At 38.8% G+C, this 23959-nt stretch overlaps 1 protein-coding gene across 1 annotated transcript in view; it reads left to right on the top strand.

The window, feature by feature from the left end:
* Positions 1-2820: 2820 nt before the first annotated feature.
* Positions 2821-23959, top strand: part of MCM6 (minichromosome maintenance complex component 6) — a 32798-nt gene continuing 11659 nt past the window's right edge. Inside the window, exons 1-11 of the mRNA XM_008695893.2 lie at positions 2821-3009; positions 6259-6405; positions 8066-8176; positions 9281-9530; positions 11759-11924; positions 12210-12355; positions 13381-13531; positions 15943-16084; positions 20900-21041; positions 21753-21860; positions 22878-23033. Coding sequence (XP_008694115.2) covers positions 2903-3009; positions 6259-6405; positions 8066-8176; positions 9281-9530; positions 11759-11924; positions 12210-12355; positions 13381-13531; positions 15943-16084; positions 20900-21041; positions 21753-21860; positions 22878-23033 — 1626 coding nt within the window. The 5' untranslated portion in view covers positions 2821-2902. The remainder of the gene's footprint in view (positions 3010-6258; positions 6406-8065; positions 8177-9280; positions 9531-11758; positions 11925-12209; positions 12356-13380; positions 13532-15942; positions 16085-20899; positions 21042-21752; positions 21861-22877; positions 23034-23959) is intronic.

A 23959-nucleotide genomic window follows, 5' to 3' on the forward strand; every position in this document is an offset into this window, starting at 1 on the left:
GATGGGATTCTGGAAGAGAAAAAGGACATTGGGGGAAACTAGCAAAATCCAAATAAAGTATGGAGTTTAGCTAATAGTACTGTGCCAAAGTTGATTCTTTAGTTGTGACAAATGTATTATAGTAAGATGTTACCAATAGGGAAAAATAGGCACGTAATATATGAGAACTCTGTGCTATGTTGTACAACTTATAGTAAATCTAAGACCATTCTAAAATAGATTTTTTTTTTAAAATGCAATAGTAACAGTGGAGAAGGAAAAGCAGAGAGGTGTGTTGTTGGACCAGGAATGGTCACATGTTGACAGTTTTATATATATATATATGTGTTGGGGGTCCTCAGTTTCAATAATTTACTAGGAGGGCTCACAGGACTCAGCATATAACTGTACTCACAGCTACCATTTATTACAGCAAAAGGATAGAAAATAAAATCAGCGAAGAGAAAAGGTGCATGGAGCAGTCCAAAGGAGACCAAACAGAAGCATCCCAGAGTCCTCTCCCTATGGAGTCATATGGAATGCATTTAATTCCACCCCAGCATCTAACTGTGACAACACACATCACACTGTCTACCAGGGAAGCTCATCGGGGAAGCCTACAGTTTTTACTGGGGTCTGATCACAGAGGCATCCTCTAACTAGCACATATCAAGATTCCAGACTCTCAGAACAAATTCAGCATTAACCGCATTGTTTGCACAAACATTTTAGGCACAGTGAGCCATCCTAATCGTTTAGGGACAGGGTCTTATCAGTGTAGGGAACTTATACAGTCAACTTTACCCAAATGCCAGCCGAAGGCCAACCTTGCAAGCAGGCCTTTCTAAGAATGGCAGTCTTAGTCCTACACACACACACACAGAGGCATATGACTCTCTGGGACATAGAAGAGAGATGTTTCATAACCCACACCCTCCTGCTATGGAAAGTATCCCCACAACTCTCACTTGGAGACCTCATCTACTAGTCTGGGCCACAGGTGCATGTCTGAGTGAGAAAGGTGGGGAGGGCTGAGAAGAGGAAATCCCAATTTTCTCAGTGGGCATAGCTCTAAATTAGCCTGGAACTCTGCACTCTTTTTCCTTGTTTTTTTTTCCTTCTGTATGTGAGACTGAAGTTCTGAGAACTCGACCCTGAGAGGATAGAAGAGAAAGTGGTGGGCAGAAAGGAAAAATGGGAAAGAATGATGGGATCTTTGGAGAGGAAGAGACCAAATCGGGTCAGCAAACTGCTCCTCACTATCTCCTGGATCCATTCTTAGTAGCATGAGGATTATGACTGTCCTGTAGCACACGGAGTTTGAGGTTCCTAAAATGGATACAAGTGGTGATGTCCAGAATCTGAAGCATGTGAAGAGCTGAGGGATATATGGCCATAAGGGTTCCCATCCCCTTCAAATAAGGTAAGACATACAGTTTCAGATACACTACAGTACATCGGCAGTGAGCATTTTTGTTAAAACTTGTTATTTTGTGAAGAGTGTATTTGTACAGGCGTGGGGGTGTTAAAGGAATGACAGTAACTTCTGTCACCCTGTTTGGCATTAAGAAAAAATTTTTTTCATGTGTGGAAACCTCAAAAAATGGAAGTGGTCCAGGCTTCTCTTAATCTCTTGGAGGCCCAAGAAAGAGTACTGGTTGGTGATACACAAGGTGGAGGTCATCAGCACCCAGAAGCCACGGTGATCAGACACAGAAGCAGAAAAATGTTCACCTTTAGCGCAGAAGGCTGACCTATTGCCCGCCTAATTCTGATAAGGATCAAATAGGCGCTGGTTGCTACATTCTTAAAGGGTCTCATGACTGCCTGTACATCTCACCAATAGTTGGTATCAAGCTGAATAAGCACCAGAAAAACCTTGCGAAAGTAGTTTTATGAGTAGAAATGTCAAGAAAATATTTATGATCTAACACTTCCTGCACGTCTCCTCCCCCTTGAACACTAAGTATAGAACCACCAGTTTCATACAGCAAAGGTGCAGCTCTTTGTAATGACGGGTCCTATCTCCGTGCTACTTAAACTTGCTAAATTGCACTGTAACATCTCTCAAGAATTCTTTCCTGACCAGGCTTGCTCAACGATCCCGCAACAACAGGAATGAAGAGGATCGCCCAGCACAACTTCTTTGGGAGAAAGAAGGGCCTGGAACCAGACCACTTAAGGGACTTACTGAAGAAGAGGCGTCTACAAAGGCTAACCAAGAATAACCACATAGGAAAAAAAGCAAGTGGAACGAAGTTGGGTAAAGATTGTCAAAGAGAGTAAAGAAAATCAAAAGGACGCAAGCCAAAAGCTGCGTTTAAGAGAGGAGTTAATCAACAATGTCAAACATTTCGCTGATTTTTCCCAGCACCAACTACAGTAACTCTGCCAACGCCCCCGCCCTGGTACTATTTCTACATCTCTTTGGGCTCTTGTACAGAGCTTTATCCGGTGATGTACAGTTTATTTCCTCGGCTCAAGCAGGTCTGAATCTTACTCATTTTTCTCTTCCATAGAGCCTTATGTCTACTTCTCAATTAATATCAGTGAAATGATTTGAAGAACAATTGAAAAACCACTCGAACCGAGATCCAACCTTTTCACCTGCTCCAGAAACCAAACTGCCGGCGACACGGCCAAACTACGCAGGCGCAAAGGCAGAACCCGCGGGCTTCCTCCAGGTCTTTGCTTTTGGCGCGAAATCCCGGCTCTGTGGGCGGGGCTGAGGGAGAAGCCGCGCTCATTGGGCAGGTTTGGCGCGAAATCCGCGAGCTCTTGCGCCAGGATTGGTTCCGGCCATCACGGTGGGGCGAGGGGGCGGGCGGTGGTGGCCGCGGCGCGCGCAAAGCGGTAGCGTAGCTGGTGAAGCGACTCGTGGCTGTGGACAGTGTCGGCTGCGGCCCCTCGGCATTAGGCAGCAATGGATCTCGCAGCTGCAGCGGAGCCGAGCGCCGGCAGCCAGCACCTGGAAGTCCGCGACGAGGTGGCCGAGAAGTGTCAGAAACTGTTCCTGGATTTCTTGGAGGAGTAAGTCGGCGAGCGCCCCTTCCTCGCGGAACTTCCCTGAGCTGCTGCTCCCCGCTTCCGGCGCCCTGGGCCCTCGGTTTACGGCTCCCCGGGCCTTGGGGCCGCCGCGTGTTGGGGAACGGGGGGGAGGGGTCACACGCCTTGCAGAGCGTCCACGCCTCACTTGGGGCTTAGCCGGCCTGCCGCGGGGGACTAAAATTCACCACGAGCCCTTCCTCAGACTGTGCGCAGCTCTTTGATCCCATCATTCCGTCTTTACCGCCTGTAAGGCTGGTGGTCGGGTCGGCCCTGGTTACCTATGCGGAAACTGAGGCTCGGGGAGGATAAGTAGCACGATCGAGTGGGGGATCCCTGCAGAGTCCTGATTGAACCGGACAGCCAGACCCCTTCGTGTTGGGGGCGCCGAGGGCCCGAAACCCTGGAGCCTATGGAGTTAAAAGTACTACCATGAACCCTACGCGTAGACAGATGTTCGGGGGAGCCCCGACCTGCTTAAAAGTGGCTGAGCACACGCCCTCCATCCATCCCTCCCTTTCCGAAATTCCACCACCCCCCTCCCCATACACACACTTTTTGGGGGGGGGGTTCAGTTGCATTCCAAGCTCCTGGCCTGTCATAACCCCCCCCTCCCTGCCTGGCTTTCCGCCACTGCCGCCAGTTATTTTCTTAGTGCAGATGTATCACTTCTTTCCCTTAGAGTGTGGACTTTGGAGTGTCTTATGAAATTCTTTTTTTTTAAATTGTAAAATATACGTAACATAAAACTTAACCATTTAACTTTTTTAAGTGTAGAGTTGAGTGGCATGAAGTACATACATGCACCTTGTTAAGTAACTATCACCACCATCCATCTCCAGAACTCTTTTTGGCCTTCCCAAACTGACACTTAGCAACCACTCAAGAGTAACCCCAGCCCCCCACCCCGCGCCAGCATCTGGCAACCACCCTTCTCCTTACTATGAATTTCACTATTCTAGTTACCGCTTATACTTGGGAGTCACACAGTGCTTGTCCTTTTTGTGACCAGCTTATTCCACCATAATGTCTTCAAGGTTCATCCATGTATACAGCATGTGTCAATTTCTTCTTAAAGCTGAACAGTATTTCATTGTATACCTGTACCATTTTTTGTCCATTCATCCACGGGCTTTGGGTTGTTTCCACACTTATTACTATTACTACTGTGAATAATTCTGCTGTCTTAATGAAATTCTGATATATTTAAAACAATAATTTAATTTGCATTCCTGACCTCTGCCTCACAGCTCTTCATCTTTCAAAGCCCATCTAAAAACTCAAAACTCCTTTGTGAATTCCTATAAACCTTTTAGGCAACACCAATCCTTTCTTCCCTTATGCTCCTAAGATGCCATTTTCCATTATCTCTGTAGAGTACTATATCTACCTGTCAGCCACTTCATCTTGAATGTAAATCCCATCCTTAACCCCACCTGGCCACCACACCATATGGCAAAGGTCCTCAATTAATGTTTAATTTTAACAAAGAATATAATTGCCTTCACTACCTTGCAGTTTACCATATGGCTAGGTGCTGGGGATAATGATAAATAAGACAAATAATCACTCTGAGGGGGCCAGGGGAGATGTTAACTTCCTCTCAAAATTCCACTTTGATTTGCCCTTGTTTATGGAACAAAGTCCCAAGTTCTTCATAGCCCTTCCCAGTTTCACCTTCCACAACCAGCCTGTCACCATCCCTGTTCCTATACCTTTTCTGACATTGCCACTTATTTTCCACCATCTATAGCCAGTTTAACCACCACTGGGGTTCTTTTGGTGTTTTTATTTTGTTTTCTTTCAAATTCCGAATGTCTTTCAGGGCTGTATTCCAGTGTCATCTTTTTAAGTTCTTGAAGCCTTTCTGGATGTTCTTATTGAGCAGAATTAGTTTATATCCCCACAGCACATTTCTTAACCTCCTTTTTTTCCGCTTGATTTTACTGTGGAAGGAGCACTTAACATGAGGTCTACCCTCTTAAAAATTTTTAGCTATATTATTGACTACAAGTACAATGTTACACAGTAGATCTCTTAAAGCTTACTCAGTCTCATTTGGCTGAAACCTTATGCCTATTGATTAGTACCTCCACATTTCCCACCTTGTCTAGCCTCTGGCAACCACCATTCTGCTATCTCTTTATTTAATGTAAGCTCAGCACTGAACCTGGGGCTTGAACTCCTAATCCTGAGATCAAGAGCTGTATGCTCTACCAGCTAAGCCAGCTAGCCGCCCTCATTCCACTTTGACTCTATTAATTTGACTATCTTAGATACCTCATATGGGTAGAATCGTGCAATATTTGTCTTTCTGTGATTGGCATATTTCATTTAGCGTAACGTCCTTAGAGTTCATCTTTGTTTACACATATATCAGACTTTGCTTTTTAAGGCTGAGTAGTGTTCCTTTGTATGTGTATACATTTTCTTTACTCATTTGTCATGGACGGTTATGTTGTCTTGTTACCTCTCTTTAATAGTGTCTCCTATGAGAGTGTCAATCCTAGGGCAGGAACAACACTGTCATTTTCAGCTTCAAGTATCTCTGGCATAATGCTTTGCAGGTAGATGTCCAGTATATATCTAACAGCATGTTGTATTTGAAGAAGGAATTGATTATTGCCTCAAAATGAATCTGCAGTTTATGTTAAAAGAACAAAAAGCAAAAATGTTTGTGATAATCCTTTATGTTGTGTGTATAGATGTTTCTGTTTTCCTTAGGACTTGGGCAGTGAAGCACCTCATCTCTGTATTTATTTTTATTCATGTTTTTAAATTAACAGCTAGTCTGTTAGTTTTCCCTATAGAAACTGAATCTTTGGATTTCAACCTGCATTTCTTGGTTTAATATTTTCCAATCTTAATTATGCATAACAATAATAAAAGAATAGTTGGCATTTTTATTAGAAAATATTAAATTAAGAAATGCAGATTAAAATCTGAAGTCTGTTTTTCTGTGTTCTAGGCTCTGTGCAAAGCATTTCACAGGCATTCTTGTTGAAACTTCACAGTAATCTTACGAGACAAAGCGATGTCCTAATTTATGTTTATTTTTTTTCCCCTCAAAAAAAGGGGATAGGTAACTTGCCCCAAGTTATACAATTAGTAAAGTGAGCCTGTCTTGACCCTAAAGCTGATGAATTTTAACCAATACACTGAATTATCAGGCATTTAGTTTCTTCTTTTTACTACCTAATTCTTCAGTTTAATCTGACTTGTATGTATCTGCAGGTTCCAGAACAGTGATGGAGAAACTAAATACTTGCAGTTAGCAGAGGAGCTCATTCGTCCCGAGAGAAACACATTGGTTGTAAGTTTTGTGGACCTGGAGCAATTTAACCAACAACTTTCTACCACCATTCAAGAAGAGTTCTATAGGTATGGTGTATTAATCTTCTTTACTTTAAATAGGCATGGAGCCTGTGAATCCAGCTCTTCTTGGACTGCAAGTGTTCATTTGTGAGGCAGAAGCCAGCTGTCACAAAAGCCCTTTGATAGAGCCAGTGGTCATTTTAGTTGAACTAATTTAGGCCTTTGTGGAGCTGAATATTTTTCACATGTGAATGTTGAAAACCTATGCTTTCAATGTAGTTTTCCCAAGTTTTCAGAGGATCACTTACTTTGTATCAGGCATTCAGTGCTATTGCTGTGTTGTTCATCTGATCCTTTCCCTTGCCCCTGGGAGTAGGTGTTTTGAGAAAGCGTGTGGATCCTATTCTTGATCAGGGGTGTCTTTAAAGTAATGACATTGTTCTTAAAGTTTAACTTTTTTCTGATTATAAAAGTAATGTGTATATTGTAGGAAATTTAGAAAGTAGAGATAAGTAGAGGGAATACAGACATACTTATAGTCTTACAAATTCCCAAGGATCTTCTGGCACATTTTGTTTTATTTCTGGGTATATGTAACTATTGAGATCATAGTGTAGATATAGTCTCCTGCCCTTTCACTTAATGGTATAACATAATTTTTCATATCGTATAAAATCCCTGAAAAACATTTTAATAGCTGAGTGGTATTCCTTTTGGGTAGAAACTAGACATTAATAATTTCGGCTTTCATTTTATTTTTAATTGCCGTATAAAATAAGAAATATATCTTTAAACAAATCTTTGTCAGCATTTGGATTAAATAAATGTGACAATTTATATAAATAAAACCAGGTTAAAGTAAACATTGTGGACAGTTGTGAAACAGAAATGAAGACCCAGAAGTAAGCCCTATTCCTTTACATGGTGGGCTGGAAGATGAATGACTTGTTTCAGTGTTTCTAGTCATATCTGATCATCAAGAATGTTTGTAGGGATAAGCAGCAGAGTTTATTGTGAGAATACAAAGCAGGAAAAGTTGTATTGACAAATGAGAGGGAGATAGAAAATCGAGGCTGGTGGTAGAAACACCTATACCCATACTTCATACACAGGCCATGTAGCAGTTCTGTCTCCTGAAAGTAGCTCATTTTTCAGAGGACTTCCAGATCCCACTGCTTAAACAAACCAAGCTGCAACAACTACTGGGAACTTGTATCAAGACACTTCAGTCTAACCAATCAAGTGGTATGTTTCTGCCAGTTTGCTCTCATGTCAGTACACAAATTTCTCTCCTCATCCATTTCTTACCAGTCAAGAATTGTACCTAGAAAAATATACCAGGCCTTGACATCAAATAGGAGACTGTCTTTCTAGATTGCAAACCACCTAGATTGTTCGGGTAGATTCATCTTGAACAGAGGAGTGGCCTACAGTGTCGGCGCTAAGTGCCAATTTAAAGATGGTGAATATTTGGGTATAACATTTTATCTTTGGTGTTTCTCTTGTCTTAGATCTGTTTGTGGTGGGATAGGAGAGGATTAGAAGAGTCTCAAACCTAGACTAGACAATAGAAGTATCCTGCATAGTTAAATTTTAAAGCTTGGTTGTAGCCAGATGAAATTGCTTAGTCTCAGCTGTTTGTAAGTGTGAAAGGTAAAGGGTGCCTGGACCTTGGTAGGCCTCTTGAAGGTGACATGTGATTTTTGTTCGTTTGTTTGCTTTTCAGAGTTTACCCTTACCTATGTCGGGCCTTGAAAACCTTCGTCAAAGACCGAAAAGAGATTCCTCTTGCCAAGGATTTTTATGTTGCATTCCAAGACCTACCTACCAGACACAAGTAAGAAACCCTTCTTTGGAAGAACAGGAATTCACCAAACAGTATAGGCATCACTTAATGATTAAAAACTCAGGAGGTTTAGTCTTTTTTCTTTTTTTTTTTTTTTAAGATTTTATTTATTTACTTGTGAGAGAGAGCAAGTGAGAGAGATAGCATGAGCAGGGAGGAGGGGCAGAGGGAGAGGGAGAAGCAGACTCCCCGCTGAGCAAGGAGCCCAACACAGGGCTCAATCTCAGGACCCCATGATCTGAGCCGAAGGCAGATGCTTAATCAGCTGAGCCACCCAGGCACCCCTAGGTTTAGTCTTACATGTGAAGAGTTAGGCTTAGTTATTTAGAAAGTTTGGTTTTGGAGAAATACATTTGTCTAGGAAGATGAAATGGGAAGTAAGTTAAATAAAGCCATTTCTGGAGATTGTCATATTTCAGGACACCTTTCAGGGGACATCTGGGGAAAAATCAATCAAGTGAGAAAATATGGAAACTGAGAACAGTCACAGAAATTCATGAATCTTTGGAAATTTTTGTCAGAGTTTAAGTGGCAAAACTTTAAAACATTTTTCCCTTTAGCAGTCATTTAAAGAATAAATTTACTGGAAGAATTTGAAGTGATATTTTGAAAACTTAAACTACTAAAATTACTTGTAAAATTAACAAGTTATTTAATATAAAATGAGTTTGTGAGGTAAAGGAAGTGTTTCTGAACTTCTGAATATACCATTTCTTTCCTATGATAACTTTACTGTGAAACTAATACATGATTATTTAGAAATTATAGGTAAGCAGAGAACATTTGATTATAAAATAAAATGGGATCATCTGTTTTATAATTGTAATTTCATTTCTTTGCTGTCCATTATTTAGTTTTCATATTGATGTTTTTTGCTGTGAATGCATATACACTGTCTAATTTAGGAATGGGCACATTGACTAAATCATTCTTGGAGAAGAGTCCAAAGAATTCCTTCTCTCTTGTTTTTTGGTGTTTTTTTGTTTGTTTGTTTGTTTTAATGTAAATTTATCCTTGAATACCCTCTCATGAAAATGGAAACATTTCTTAGGTTGGAAATGAATATTTACTAATGAGACACCTGTCTTTAAACAGAATTCGAGAACTCACTTCATCCAGAATTGGTTTGCTCACTCGCATCAGTGGGCAGGTGGTACGGACTCATCCTGTTCACCCAGAGCTTGTGAGTGGAACATTCCTGTGCTTGGACTGTCAGACAGTGATCAAGGACGTAGAACAGCAGTTCAAATACACACAGCCGAACATCTGCCGAAATCCAGTTTGTGCCAACAGAAGGAGATTCTTGCTGGATACAAATAAATCAAGATTTGTTGATTTTCAAAAGGTATTTATTAACTTCCGTTTAGTTCAGATTATGCTATTAATTCACCTCTAGGCACTTGCAGTTATTACAAGCTTATTTATATGATTTTAAGCTTAGTTTTTATATAAGTGGAGGTTCATTATATGTAACTACAGATTTAAGCCCAAAACTCTTAATGCAAATTTTAGTTATCAATATATTAATGTGTTTTAACCTTTAATAAGTTGGATTGGAAGCTCCTTCAGACTGTGACAAAATGTATTTGTCAGAGAATAAATAGTAAACATGATGAAGAAGATGATGATGATGAAGAAGAACTACTGTTAAGAAAACTTTGAAGAAGTGGAAACTTGTTGGTGTAAGACCTCATGTTGGTGGTTAGAGAGGAAGGCATGAATAAAAGGACAGGCAAAAATGGACATGTTTCTTGGTAGCAGTGAGGATTATCACGATGGAAGTAGAGGAGCCAAATTGGAGATGATCTGAGGGATGATTTGGTGTGAGGCATGGAGGTACTCGGAGCCTTAAAATCTCAGGTTGGGAAATTTGGACCTATCTTGATAAACAAGGGAAATATATTTTCAGGAGATAGGAACTTTTCTTTTTTAAAGGAAGACTAGTGGGGCATTGGTGTGTAGTATATAACAAGAGACAAATAATTAGACGGTTGTAATTACCTGGGCAAGAGTTGGATGGTAGCAATAAAAATTAAGGTTGTGGGTGGAGGACCTCTCAGGTCCCCAGAAGACTTAGTAACTCTGTGATAGGCAAAGGGAAAGAAAAGTTGTAGCACCTCAAGCACTTAAGCATGGGGGAATGAGTACCAGACTAAAATAATTAATTAATATTAACTTCAGTTTTTAGTCCTACTTAATGTTTTAATATCAGTCTGAGACTTAGTTTATATGAAACACATACTCTACCAACAACTTGGGGTAAGAGGTGCTTTAGATTTGAAGAAGAACATTATATAACAATCAAATATAAATATTATTTAATTGTCTTGGTGTGGTAATATCGTGGTTACATAGGAGATGTTCTTTACTCTTAGGCGATGAGTGCTAAACTAGTTAGGGATGAAGGATCTTGATTTTTGTAACATCTTTCAAATAATACAGTAAAAATATGTGTGTGTCTAAGTAATATTAACAGTAGTATTGAGGTGGCATGTATAAAGTATGTGAAATTTTTCATAAAATTTCCCTGAAAATTTGGGGGAAGATGGAACAGAACAAATATTTAACTACATAGTTTGAGCAAGGAGGAAAACATTTTTTAATGAGAGTAAAAGTGAAGTTTTTATTTTTTATTATTTTAATTCCAGTGTAGTTTACCTAGTGTTAAATTAGTTTCAGGTGTACAATGTAGTGATCCAACAGTTCCACATATTACTCATTGCTCATCATGGTAAGTCTACTAAAGGTGAAAGGGGTTTTTTTTGTTTTAAAGACTTTATCTACTTATTTGAGAGAGAGAGTGAAAGTGAGGGGAGAAACAGAGGGTGAGGGACAAGCAGACTGCATGCTGAGTGCAAAGCCCAATGTGGGGCTTGATCTCAGGACCCTGAGCTCAGACCTGAGCTGAAATCAAGAGTCAGACACTTAACCAACTGAGCCACCCACGCACCCCTGAAGGTGAAGTTGTTTTTGTTTTTGCTTTTAAAGATTTGTTTATTTGAGACAGAGTGCAAGCGTGCACACAGAGGGAGAGGGAGGGGGAGAAGCAGACTCCCTGCTGAGCAGGGAGCCCAGCATGGGTCTTGATCCCAGGACTCTGGGATCATGACCTGAGCTGAAGGCAGACGTTTAACAGACTGAGCCACCCAGGTTGCCCCCTGAAGGCGAAGTTTTTAAGTAGATGTTATCTCTTACCACATTGAAAGGAGTATTGGGGTAGAGAATTTTCTTTTTTTTAAGATTTTATTTATTTATTTGACAGAGATAGAGACAGCCAGTGAGAGAGGGAACACAAGCAGGGGGAGTGGGAGAGGAAGAAGCAGACTCATAGCAGAGGAGCCTGATGTGGGGCTCGATCCCAGAACGCCGGGATCACGCCCTGAGCCAAAGGCAGACGCTTAACCACTGTGCCACCCAGGCGCCCCTAGGGTAGAGAATTTTTAAGATGAATTTTGGCAAATGTCAAAAGTCTGCAAATGGTAAGAGTTTGGAATATGTTGATATTTGTGGCATTAATTTAGATTATATGACGTGTGAAAGATAATCTCTTCTCATTCTGGGCCGTTGTTACAGGTTCGTATTCAAGAGACTCAAGCTGAGCTTCCTCGAGGGAGTATCCCCCGAAGTTTAGAAGTGATCTTGAGAGCTGAAGCTGTGGAGTCAGCTCAAGCTGGTGACAAGTGTGACTTTACAGGGACTTTAATTGTTGTGCCTGATGTCTCTAAGCTTAGCATACCAGGTCAGTAATCTTCGGCTCAAATCAAACAAATTCTCATTACCTGAAACTACAGAACATTCAGCTTCTTGAATCTTGCTTGTCTTGTTTTTGGCTACCCATCAGGGTGAGCAAGGAAGTATGATAAGAATAGAGACAAATTGATTTTGCCTCAAAAAGTCTTGTTCTGAAAAATTTCAAGGCCTAAATGAAATCTTTGGATGTACAGATTTTGTTTATTTAAGCAATTTTGATTCTCAGCACCTTTGATATTTGAGCTGTGAAATAAATTATCGTTCATTCTTTCAGGTGCGCGTGCAGAAACTAATTCCCGTGTAAGTGGTGTTGATGGATATGAGACGGAAGGTATTCGAGGACTCCGGGCTCTTGGTGTTAGGGATCTTTCATACAGGCTGGTCTTTCTTGCCTGCTGTGTTGCACCCACCAACCCAAGGGTGAGTCTTAACAGACTGGCAAATGTTGAGAAAAACCTTCCCTAGGGCTGCCAAAACAATATGGGCTTCTGAAACTACTGAGGTATCAGGTCAGTGTTAATGGTGTGTGTGTGGGGGGGTGGTTATTCTTTAGTTTTTGTGTTGTTGGTTTTTTTTTTTTTTTAGATTTTATTTATTTGCAAGGGAGAGAGAGAGAAAGCGCACATGAGCAAGCATGAGCAGGGGGGAGCAGCAGAAGGAGAGGGAGAAGCAGACTCCCGATGTGCAGGGAGCCCAATTCAGGGCTTGATCCCAGGATCCCGAGATCCATGACCTGAGCCAAAGGCAGTTGCTTAACCAGCTGAGCAACCCAGGTGCCCCTGATTCTTTAGTTTTAAAACCAGATCTTTTCATGTCTTTCTGACCTTGAGGAAAAACCTGTTTGTTTTCATGTTTAAGAACTCAGTGCCTTAAGAGCATTGATACAAATTATCCATGGTATAATTTTGTTCATTTTTAATTACTGCAGTTCCTCTATCATACTCTTGGAGAAAGTACAAATAGAAAAATTTAGTAATCTGGGAAGTGAAGTAATTTGCCCTTTCTGTTAGTGATGGATTCCTGGTTGTATAGTAGTGTAAAACTTGATTCTGTGTCCTTAGTGGGAAAGCAATGAGAAAAGGTTTGGAAAATAGTCCAGTATTGGAAGAAGAGGGGTGAATATAATACTATATTACTTTATATTCATATCAGTGATTAACATTTTATTGTGGCTCATCTCTTGAGTATTCAGATTCATTTAGATAGCAATATAAAACAGCATTAGCTTTTTTGTTTTCAATTCACTGGACAAATGACAAACTCTTCAATATCTTGATTAACTTAGGCCTTACTAGTTTGGGGATTTTTTTGAAAGCCTTTGTAGTCAACAGATTCTGAAGTTAACCTCCCAGGTTATTTTTTTGTTTGTATTGAAGCCCTTTCTGTTTCATTTTACTTTGACTGTTTCCATGTAAGTATATTTTCCTTTCTTCTCCACCCCTCAGTTTGGAGGGAAAGAACTCCGAGATGAGGAACAGACCGCTGAGAGCATTAAGAACCAAATGACTGTGAAGGAGTGGGAGAAAGTGTTTGAAATGAGTCAGGATAAAAATCTGTACCATAATCTCTGTACCAGCCTGTTCCCTACTATACATGGTAAGAGTTCCTTCCATTTGTGGCATAAACTTGAAATCAAAATGATGATTAAGAAACAGCAAAAAATACTTATGTTAACTATACTGGAACTTAAAATTTTTTTAAAAACAGCAATAAGTGATCTCTTACAGCACATAAATCAGATCAAAGGTTTTTTAGCGGACTTACAAGGGGTATTAAAATCATTTATGAAAGGACAGATATTATATGAATCCACTTAAAATGAGGTACCTAAAATAGGCAAGTTCATAGGGACACAAAGTAGAAAGAGGTTACCTATGGGGGAGGGAAATGGGGAGTTAGTGTTTCATGGATAAAGTTTCTGTTGATGATGAGAGTTCTGGAAATGGATAGGGTGGTGATTATAAAACAGTGCATTTAATTCTGCTAAATTTTTTTTTTTAAAGATTTTTATTTGTTTATTTGACAGAGATAGAGACAGCCAGCGAGAGAGGGAACACAAGCAGGGGGAGTGGGAGAGGAAGAAGCAGGCTCATAGTGGAGGAGCCAAATGTGGGACTCGATCCCGGAACGCCGGGATCACGCCCTGAGCCGAAGGCAGACGCTTAACCGCTGTGCCACCCAGGCGCCCCTAATTCTGCTAAATTTTACACTTAAAAATGATAGTAAATTGTATTTATGTATATTTTATCATGATTTTTTTAAAAAGAAAAAAGTTCATTTAGTCTTCTTTTTCTGGCTTTAGGGTAGAACTTTACTTAAGTGTATTCCAATATGTTAGAATAATATCCTTATCTTTTTTTTTTCCCCAAGAAGAAGATTTCATGATGTTTCTTGGTTTTATGTACTATGTCTATACCTTCAGTGGTTTCTTCCTTTGTTTCCTTGGCTCTTGGTTGCTAGTTGCTCACCATCATTTAATACCCTTTGTGTGTTGAAGGATATGACTAAATTTTCAAGCCTCATGCTTTACCCTTACTTTTTCCATCCTTTCATACTGAATTGGAGTTATGGCAGGAACTCAGGGTTATAGGTATTTCTCTTAGGCATATATTTTTAACTATTTAAAAATAATCCTTTTTTCCTATCTAAATATTTGGCCAGTGAAATTGAACTGAGATCCTTTATGGTAATAATCTTTTATGGATTTTAGAGTGTCCTCCCTTAATTGAGTAGGTGTCCAAACTTTGATCTAGCTCTCCCCCCCCCCAGAAATTAATCTATTGCTGTATAACAAGTTACCCCAAAACTTAGTGGCTTCAAACAACAAATAGGGTCTCATACAGGCTATGGGTCAGGATTTGAGAGCGGCTTAGTTGGGTGGTTCTGGCTGAGTGGTTCCTACTCAGTCTTTCACAAGGATGCAGCTAAGATAGCAGCTGGGGCCAGTCATCTGAAAGCTTGACTGGGCTGAAGGACTTACCTGTTAGTGCTAGTTGTTAGTTGGAAGCTCAATTCCTTGCCACATGAATCTCTTCCGTGGGGCTGTTTTAGTGTTCTCACAACACAGCAGCTGGCTTGAGGAAATAAAATGCTTCTCAGGACCTAGTCTCAGAAGTTACACACCTTCACTTCACCGTATGCTGTTTTATAGAAGCAAGTTATGAAGTCCAGCCACCCCTAAAGACAGGAGACTTCATTTTCAAGTGAAAAGCATCAAAAAATTTGTATACTGTTTAAAAATGATGAAACCTCCCAACACATTTGTTTCAAAGATCCTAAGTCAGCGAAGTTTTGTTTTTGGAATGGATTTTTTTTTTCCGCCTTTAAGGAGTGGGTTGTGTAAATGTGCCCAGCACTTAGTTGATAAAATTCACAAAAAGTCATGATAATTAGCACAGAAAAAAATGGTTTTTAACAGCACATTTTTGAAGATCCAGTTTTTTTACTGTACATTTCCTTCTTATATATTCATAAGATTCATAGATTCATAAACAGCTTGTAGAAGCAGCCATAAATCACATTCAGCATCTTATCTAATCCATAGCAGTTGGTTTAGCATGTTTTTATATTCAGCACTATTCACTGTTGGTGATACAAAAGAAGTAAATCAAGGACTGTTTTCTCAAACTCTTTGATACAACAGCAAGATCTGCTACTAGAACTAGCAAGTGCAGTGTGCTGTGGTGGACAGTTTATTTATGGAGTTATTTGAGAAGTACTACATCAGAAAGGGCTTTGTGAGGAAGTAGGATTTATAAACAAGGAAAGGCTCTTAGGATGGTGAGCATCAGCATCTGTGACATCTGTGGTATAGTTGAGAACATTGGGACAGTGGTTAGGTGGCTTTAAGTTCACAAAGCAAGAACCAGGATTAGACACCGGGTATTTTTACTTCAGTCTTACACTTCACTTCAGCTCTCTTGGCTCTTGATTGATAAACATGCCTTGTAGTTTCTTATGAAACTGTTTAACCTCATATTGAAAAATACCTTGCGTTTTATTTTTAGGCAATGATGAAGTAAAACGGGGTGTCTTGCTGATGCTCTTTGGTGGTGTTCCAAAGACAACAGGGGAAGGAACCTCTCTTCGAGGGGACATAAATGTTTGCATTGTTGGTGACCCAAGTACAGCTAAGAGCCAGTTTCTTAAGTAAGTGTTTGCCTGAGGTAATACATTGGAAAAAACAGTGTGTATAGTTCCAGGCTTTCTGTGCTACCAAGAATGCAGTCAGTGTGCCTTTACTAAAGCAGGAGCATAAATTATGACTGTTGAAAATATAACTTTCTTAGATTAAATCACCTTAATTGTTTTAACAGAATGTGATAACATTTTACAGTTTTTTAGAACAGAGAAAAATTGCCTATAATCCCAGTCCCATTTAGAATTCTTTTAATCCTTGTATGATATCTTTGTATGATCTTTTTATAAGTCTTTCAATACATGAATATAAATTTTCATGCTTATAAATCACAGCATAGATATTTTTAAATTTAATTTGCCTTAAATATTTTTCCATGTTCATTTTCACCATTTTTTGTTGGTGTACTGTAACTTACAAAATTATTGTCCTAGCCTGTCTTCGTTTATTGTAATGATTATGGATATTAATACAGTGAACATCATGATTTGTATAAATTTTTATTTTATTTTGTTTTTTTTTTTTCCTTTGGAAAAATCCCTAAGCATGGGATTGCTGAGACTAAGGATACAAACATTTTTAAGGTTTTTAAATAGAACATGCTTTCCAATAGCAGTGCAATAAGGATGAGACACATTATGCTAATCTTATCAGCATGTGTACTATTTAAGCAATTTTTGGTTAATTTTAGAAACTGTGGCAAATACTTGATTACTTTCAAACTTTTAAGAAACTTAGAGGTCAAAATAATAGCAAGCAGTTTTGAAACACCTGCTGTGTTCTTGGTGCTGTGTGTGTATGTATATGCATCTTGTCCTAGCAGCACCAAGACAGGCATGTAAAATAATACTCTTTTTGAGGGGAGGCAAACAAAACTTCTCTGAAACTTAGTAAATTACCCAAGTTCTTACAGCTAACAAGTGACTGCTGAGCCGTGAATATTAGAACTCAGATGTATCTGACTGCAAAACTTGTGCTCTTTGTACTGTATCAAGCTGCTTTTCCTTTATTTGTTTGGGAAATTTGTAACATGGCACTGTTCTAGAACAGAACATCTTTAGTTGGTTTGGAATTTTTTTTTTTTTTTTAAAGATTTTATTTATTTATTTGACAGAGATAGAGACAGCCAGCGAGAGAGGGAACACAAGCAGGGGGAGTGGGAGAGGAAGAAGCAGGCTCATAGCGGAGGAGCCTGATGTGGGGCTCGATCCCATAACGCCGGGATCACGCCCTGAGCCGAAGGCAGACGCTTAACCGCTGTGCCACCCAGGCGCCCCCTGGAATTTTTATAAATAAATATTTCCTTCATGTATATCAAGGACTAGGCTTCAGATTTGAAAGTAATAGTCCTGTGTTGAAAGGGATTCTTCTGGGGCACCTGAGTGGCTCAGTCGATTAAGTGTCTGCCTTTAAGTCATGATCCTGTGGTCCTGGGATCCAAGCCCTGGGGAAGCCTACCTCTCCCTCTCCCTCTGCCACTCCCCCTGCTTGTGTCCGTGTGCGCTCTCTCTCTCTCTCTCTCTCTGTCAAATAAAATCTTTAAAGGGGGGGAAGGTTCTTCTCTCTTCATTTCCTCTGTTCCCACCTTCCACCTCCCCTTCTCCACCACAAAAAGATGTGCCACAATGTTGCTGCTGGTAACAGAATTGTATTGTACACGATTATCTTAGAAATAGCCTTTTATATCTGATGGGTTTTTTTAGCATCTTTATTGTAATATAATTTCCATATCATAAAATTCACCTCTTCAAAGTATACAGTTCAGTGGTTTTAGTATATTCATAGAGTTGTATGACCATCACCAAACTAAGTTTACAACATTTTCATTACCCAAAAAGAAATCCTGTACCCACTAGCAGGCTTCATTCTCCTCACTGGCCATAGGCAACCACTAATCTATGTTAGTGTCTCTATCTGGACATTTCCCGTAAATGGAATCATATACTATGTGATTCATTGTAACTGGCTTATTCTACTTAGCATAATGTGTTCAAGGTTCAGCCATGTTGGAGTATGCCATACTTCATGTCCTTTTATTACCTCATATACTATCATAATGTACTTACCACATTTAATTATCTATTTACCAGTTAATGGGCATTTGGATTGTTTTCACTTTGGCTTTTATAAGCAGTGCTGCTACGAACATTAGTATATAAGTTTTCACCATTTTTTTTTAATTATAAAATATACATCACATTTACCATTTTAAACATTTGTATATGTACTTTACGGCGGCATTAAGTACATTCAAATTGTGCAGTCGTCACCACCGTCCATCTTGAGAACTCCTTCCTCTCCCAAAGTGAAAGTCTCTGCATTAAAACAGTAGCTTCACATTTACCCCTGTGCCTGCCTCTAGCAACCACCATCCTACTTTCTGTCTCTGAATTTGATTATTCTAGATCCCTTGTATACATGGAATCATATAGTATTTGTCCTTTTGTGATTGGTTTATTTCACTTAGCATAATATTCAGGGGTCATCCATGCTGTAGAATATCTTAGAACCCCTTTCTTTTGAAGAGTGAGTAATAATTGATTGTATGAATTTACCACCTTTTGTTTTACCTGTTCATCCATTGATGGACATTTGGGTTTTCACCTTTGGGCTGTTGTGAATACTGCTGCTATCTATGAACATTGATGTGCAAGTATCTCTTCAAGTCCCTGCTTGCAATTCTTTGGGATAACTTTAGCTCTTAAAATTTAGGTCCTCGGGGTGAGTGGCTCACTTGGTTAAGTGTCTGCATTCCTCTCAGGTCATGATCCTGGAGTCCTGGGATCCAGCCTCACAACGGGCTCTGTGCTCAGCAGGGAGTCTGCTTCTCCCTCTCCTTCTGCTCCTCCCCTACTCTCTCTATCTCACTCTCTCTCAAATAAATAAATAGACAAATAATTTAGGTCCTTGATTTATTTTTAGTTAATTTTTTACATAATATGAGGTAGGGGTCCAACTTTATTCTTTTGCATGTGGATATCCAGTTGTTTGAATGCCAAGACTATTCTTTTATCCTGTTGAATTGTTTTGGGCACCTTTGGTGAAAATCAGTTGACTGTAAGTGTCAGGGTTTATTTCTGGACTCTCGGTTATATTTCATAATCTTATTTCTGTCCTTTGGCCAATACTACTCTATCTTGATTACTGTAGTTTTGTAGTAAGTTTTAAAATCAGAGGAGTGAGTCATCCAACTCTTCTTTTCCTGAATTGTTTTGACTATTCTGGGTACCTTGCGTTTTCGCATGAATTTTATTTTATTTTTTTAGTTTGTTTGTTTGTTTTAGAGAGAGCACACATGAGTGGCAGGGGGAGGAGCAGAGGGAGAGGGAGAGAGAATCCCAAGCAGGCTTCACACCCAGAGTGGAGCCCAGTGTGGGGCTTGATCTCACAACCCTGAGATCATGACCCAAGCTGAAATCAAGAATCAGACACCCAACCTGCTGAGCCACCCAGGTGCCCCCTACATGAATTTTAGGATCTGCTTTGTCTGTTTCTACAAAGAAGCTGGTTGTGATATTAATAGAGATTGCATTAATCTGTAGATCAATTTGAGGTATATTGTCTTTTTAACAATTGTAAGTCTTCTGATCCATGAACATGGGATATCTTTCCATTTATTTAGGTTTTTAATTTTTTTTTAACATTGTTCTGTAGTTTTCACAGTATAAGCTTGTGCTTTTTTTTTTTTTTTAAGATTTGATTTATTTATTTGACAGAGAGAGAGATAGCCAGCGAGAGAGGGAACACAGGCAGGGGGAGTGGGAGAGGAAAAAGCAGGCTCCCAGTGGAGGAGCCTGATGTGGGGCTCGATCCCAGGACTCTGGGATCACGCCCTGAGCCGAAGGCAGACGCTTAACGACTGAACCACCCAGGCGCCCCTAAGCTTGTGCTTCTTAAGTTTATTCATAAGTATTTTATTCTTTTTCATGCTATTGTAAATAGAACTGTTTTTCTTATTTTCATTTTTGGCTTGTTCATGGCAGGTATATAGAAATACAATAGATTGTTGATCTTTGATCTTGCAACCTTGCAAGCACTCATTTATTCTGTTTTAGTGGATTCCATAGGATTTTCTATCTATAAGGTCATGTTATCTGGGAATAGTGATAGTTGTTCTTCCTTTCAAATACAGGTGCCTTTTGTTTTTCTTCCCGAGTTGCCCTGGCTAGACTTTTCAGTATAATGTTGTATAGAAATGGCAAGAGCGAACATCTGTATCTTGTTTCTGAACTTAAGGAGAAAGTATTCAGCCTATTACCATTAAGTATGATGTTAGCGTGTGCATTTTCACAGATGCCTTTATTAAGTTGTGGGAAATTCTCTTCTATTTCTAGTTTGTTGACTTTTTATCGTAAAAGGGTGTTGGATTTTGTCACGTGCTTTTTCTGCATCTATCAAGATGGTTCTTATCCTTTATTCTATTGATAATGGCATATTACTGATTTTTAGATATTAAACCAACCTATTATTTTGGAATAAATCTCAGATATAGTTTTATCTTGTTTTTTAAGTGCAAGGCCTTCTAATAGATCATTGTTCCCAAACTTTATTTTTAAAGACTTATTTTAAAATGATGTTTTTGCCATGTATGAACTTCATCTTCCATTTGACAGGAATGGATTTAAGTTGATTTAAAAGGCCAAAGGAGACATAAGGCTTTCTGTTTAGTCTGTGACATATGTCTTTATGAATTGCTTATGTTTAATACCTTTCTCAGATGTTCTTTAAGAAATTTAAATTTTTGATTGACATAAGCCCTGTCAGCTGACATTTCTAGAAAGGATGCTTGTAGTCGTGTGTTAATGAATATGATAACGGTTGAACAGGCACGTGGAGGAGTTCAGCCCCAGAGCTGTCTACACCAGTGGCAAAGCATCCAGTGCTGCTGGCTTAACAGCAGCTGTTGTGAGAGATGAAGAATCTCATGAATTTGTCATTGAAGCTGGAGCTTTGATGTTGGCTGATAATGTAAGAACATTTTATACTTTGGGTTTTAAAGAAATCAGAATAGCCCCTACCCTATCAGCAAAGGCCTATAAGTTTCTATTAAAGAGATATCCTTTTAAAAAAACACTTTTAGTAAATAATTCATTGTTGTGTTAATCTAGAATTTAACTGAGATTGTCATCATTAATTACTTTCTGAGCTTCTCTAGAATGTATTGCCTACCCTGAGCATATGTGTTTGCTGTGACTAGTAGTTCCCAGCATTTGATCCTTTCCAGACCATGACACCTCTATGAGTATGTCTCTTGCATTTTGCATGTGTTTAACATAGATCTGTTAGATCTGTGAAGGCACATAAGCTGTAGCTATACGTTTATAAACGTTATGTTCCAACTTTACCCTTCACTACCTCGGCCTATAATGAATCCTGAGGTGACCCAGAATATTTGACATAGAGATTTACACAAGGTTTTGATGTTGAATAAGAATGCAGTAAGTGACTGTATGTTTTTAATCTTGCTCTTGGTTTAAAATGAGTCAACGTATATGGTTCCTTCTAGCTCTGGAATCTGTCGAACTATCCTACTCTAGTAGAGGAAATTAAGATTGCTTACTTAACCTACCTTAGAGTTGTTTAGAGAATTAAAAGGTCTCTGTGGGAGCGAACTTGAGTTTATACTTGCTGTTTGACATCTCAAAGGCAGTTTCTTATGCTAATTTGTTTGGTTACAAGGGTGTATGTTGTATTGATGAATTTGATAAGATGGATGTGCGGGATCAAGTTGCTATTCACGAGGCTATGGAACAGCAGACCATCTCCATCACTAAAGCAGGAGTGAAGGTATGTGTGCTCACTTCTGTTCTGCTGCATCATGCCATAGCCTTAAAAATTAGTGTAGCTCTAGAGACGCTCACTTGGATAAAATGTATTATTTCAACATGAAATGCTGATCATTGAAATGGGAAACATAGCCCTGAGGATTATTAATCCAAATTATAGGTGCTTTTTAGGGTACTTTGAAAATGTGTTGCTGTGACAGAGAGTAGAGAAAAGTATTGGTGAAATTTTTATCATTTCACTCTCAGAATTTCCACCAAGCTTCTATATTCTTTGATAATGTATGCTTCCTTGTAACAAAAAACAGGCAAAGTCAACAGATTATTTAAATGAAAATAATAAGTTCAGTATTGTAACCAACATGAGAGAGAAACCAAACTTTTTAATAAAAGTAATACATTCAAATAGATAAGGAAAATTTAAGCAGTAGAGTAAAATATAAATTAAAAGGTGAAATCTTCCCCTGCAATTCCTATCACCAACAAATGTTCAGAAGTTACAGCCCTTTCAGAAATTTTTCATACATAAATAAGCATAATACATATAAGTTCATTCTTTGCTCATTTAACTTCGTAATTTTGTTTTGGCAATCTTTCTGTACCAGCACATATTAGATCCATTTTAGTATTTATTTTACCACATGATTTTCAAGTCTGTGTCCCCAGTTTGTCTCATTAGACTCCTAGAGAGTGACATTTGGTCATTTTCAGCCTTTTAATTACAAGCCATATTGTAGTAAACATCCTTGAACATGCATCTTCCTGTACCTAGCTGCAAGATAAATTCCTAACAAGAGATTGCTGGCTGTGTGTGTCGTAACACCACCATTCATATGGGAGTACCTGTTTGCCATACATTACCAGAATTTAAATTTTTATGATTCAGTAGGTGAAAAATGATGCCTTAATACTTTGGTTTGCATTTAGTTAATTATGAGTAAGATTGAGCATTTTGTCTTGTGTTTATTGGCCATTCCAAATGTCTTTTTAAACCTGTAACAATGATTTCTTTTGTGGTCAGGCTACTCTGAATGCCAGGACATCCATTTTGGCAGCAGCAAACCCAATCAGTGGACACTATGACAGATCAAAATCTTTGAAACAAAATATAAATTTGTCAGCTCCCATCATGTCCCGATTTGATCTCTTCTTTATACTTGTGGATGAATGTAATGAGGTAACTGTGTGAACTGTCACTGTTGGCTTCCTTTGTTATTTCCTGTTTGAGTAATTGAAGGAGACAAGACTGTAGGATATACTCCTGAACCGCTGGTGCATGTGTTCGCACTGACTTTCATTTCTCTCAGAATAGTACAAGATAGGGCAGAAGGTTTATTAAGAAAAATCAAAATAAAGTCACTTTAATTGCTGGTTCCACTTAATTTTATTGAGGAATATTGAGTTTTTTGTTGTTTTTGTTACTGTTTTTTTAATTCTCAAGAGGTAAAAGGAAACATATTACAATTAACTCCCAGCCATACTCTTAAAGATTTTTATAGGAATTTTTTTTGTTGGGTGTTGTTTTGTTTTGTTTTTTTCAGTGAGCCTGGAAAAAATTGGAGTACAAAGAAATGTTTTCCACCAAATCATGAGTCATTTATCTTTCTTTATCCTCTCATCCAGTTGAATGTATATCACACTTTTTTCCTAATTATGTAACAGTTTTAAGGTTAACTATAAACTTGTGGATTTACTTAGATTCTAACATGTTAGTTATTACAGTCATTTACACCTAGACTTAAATATCCAGCCAAATTGCACAACTCAGATGTGCACAGAAGTACAAAATGACATTGTGTGGAGGCTAACATTCTAGGCTATACTGTTAATTGCTGAGCGTGAAAGTCCTACATTACATTAAACAAAATGATTACCTCTTGTTTATATCAAAACTTTATTATAAAATAAAAGCGGCCTTCCATTATGTGAATGTTTGGGGATTTTTAGTTTTTTATGTTTTGTTTTTTCTCTTCACAAATCCATATAAATATTTAACCCAGTCATCCCCCTTCACCATCTCCACCCTCATAGCTGGTAGTTGTCTGATTTTCATATATTTGTGTTTGTGTGTGATTCTTTAATTTAGTGTTTAAACTTTTTAAT

This window comes from Ursus maritimus, unplaced genomic scaffold (genome assembly GCF_017311325.1).
Source record: "Ursus maritimus isolate PB19 unplaced genomic scaffold, ASM1731132v1 scaffold_1, whole genome shotgun sequence".
Taxonomy (NCBI): domain Eukaryota; kingdom Metazoa; phylum Chordata; class Mammalia; order Carnivora; family Ursidae; genus Ursus; species Ursus maritimus.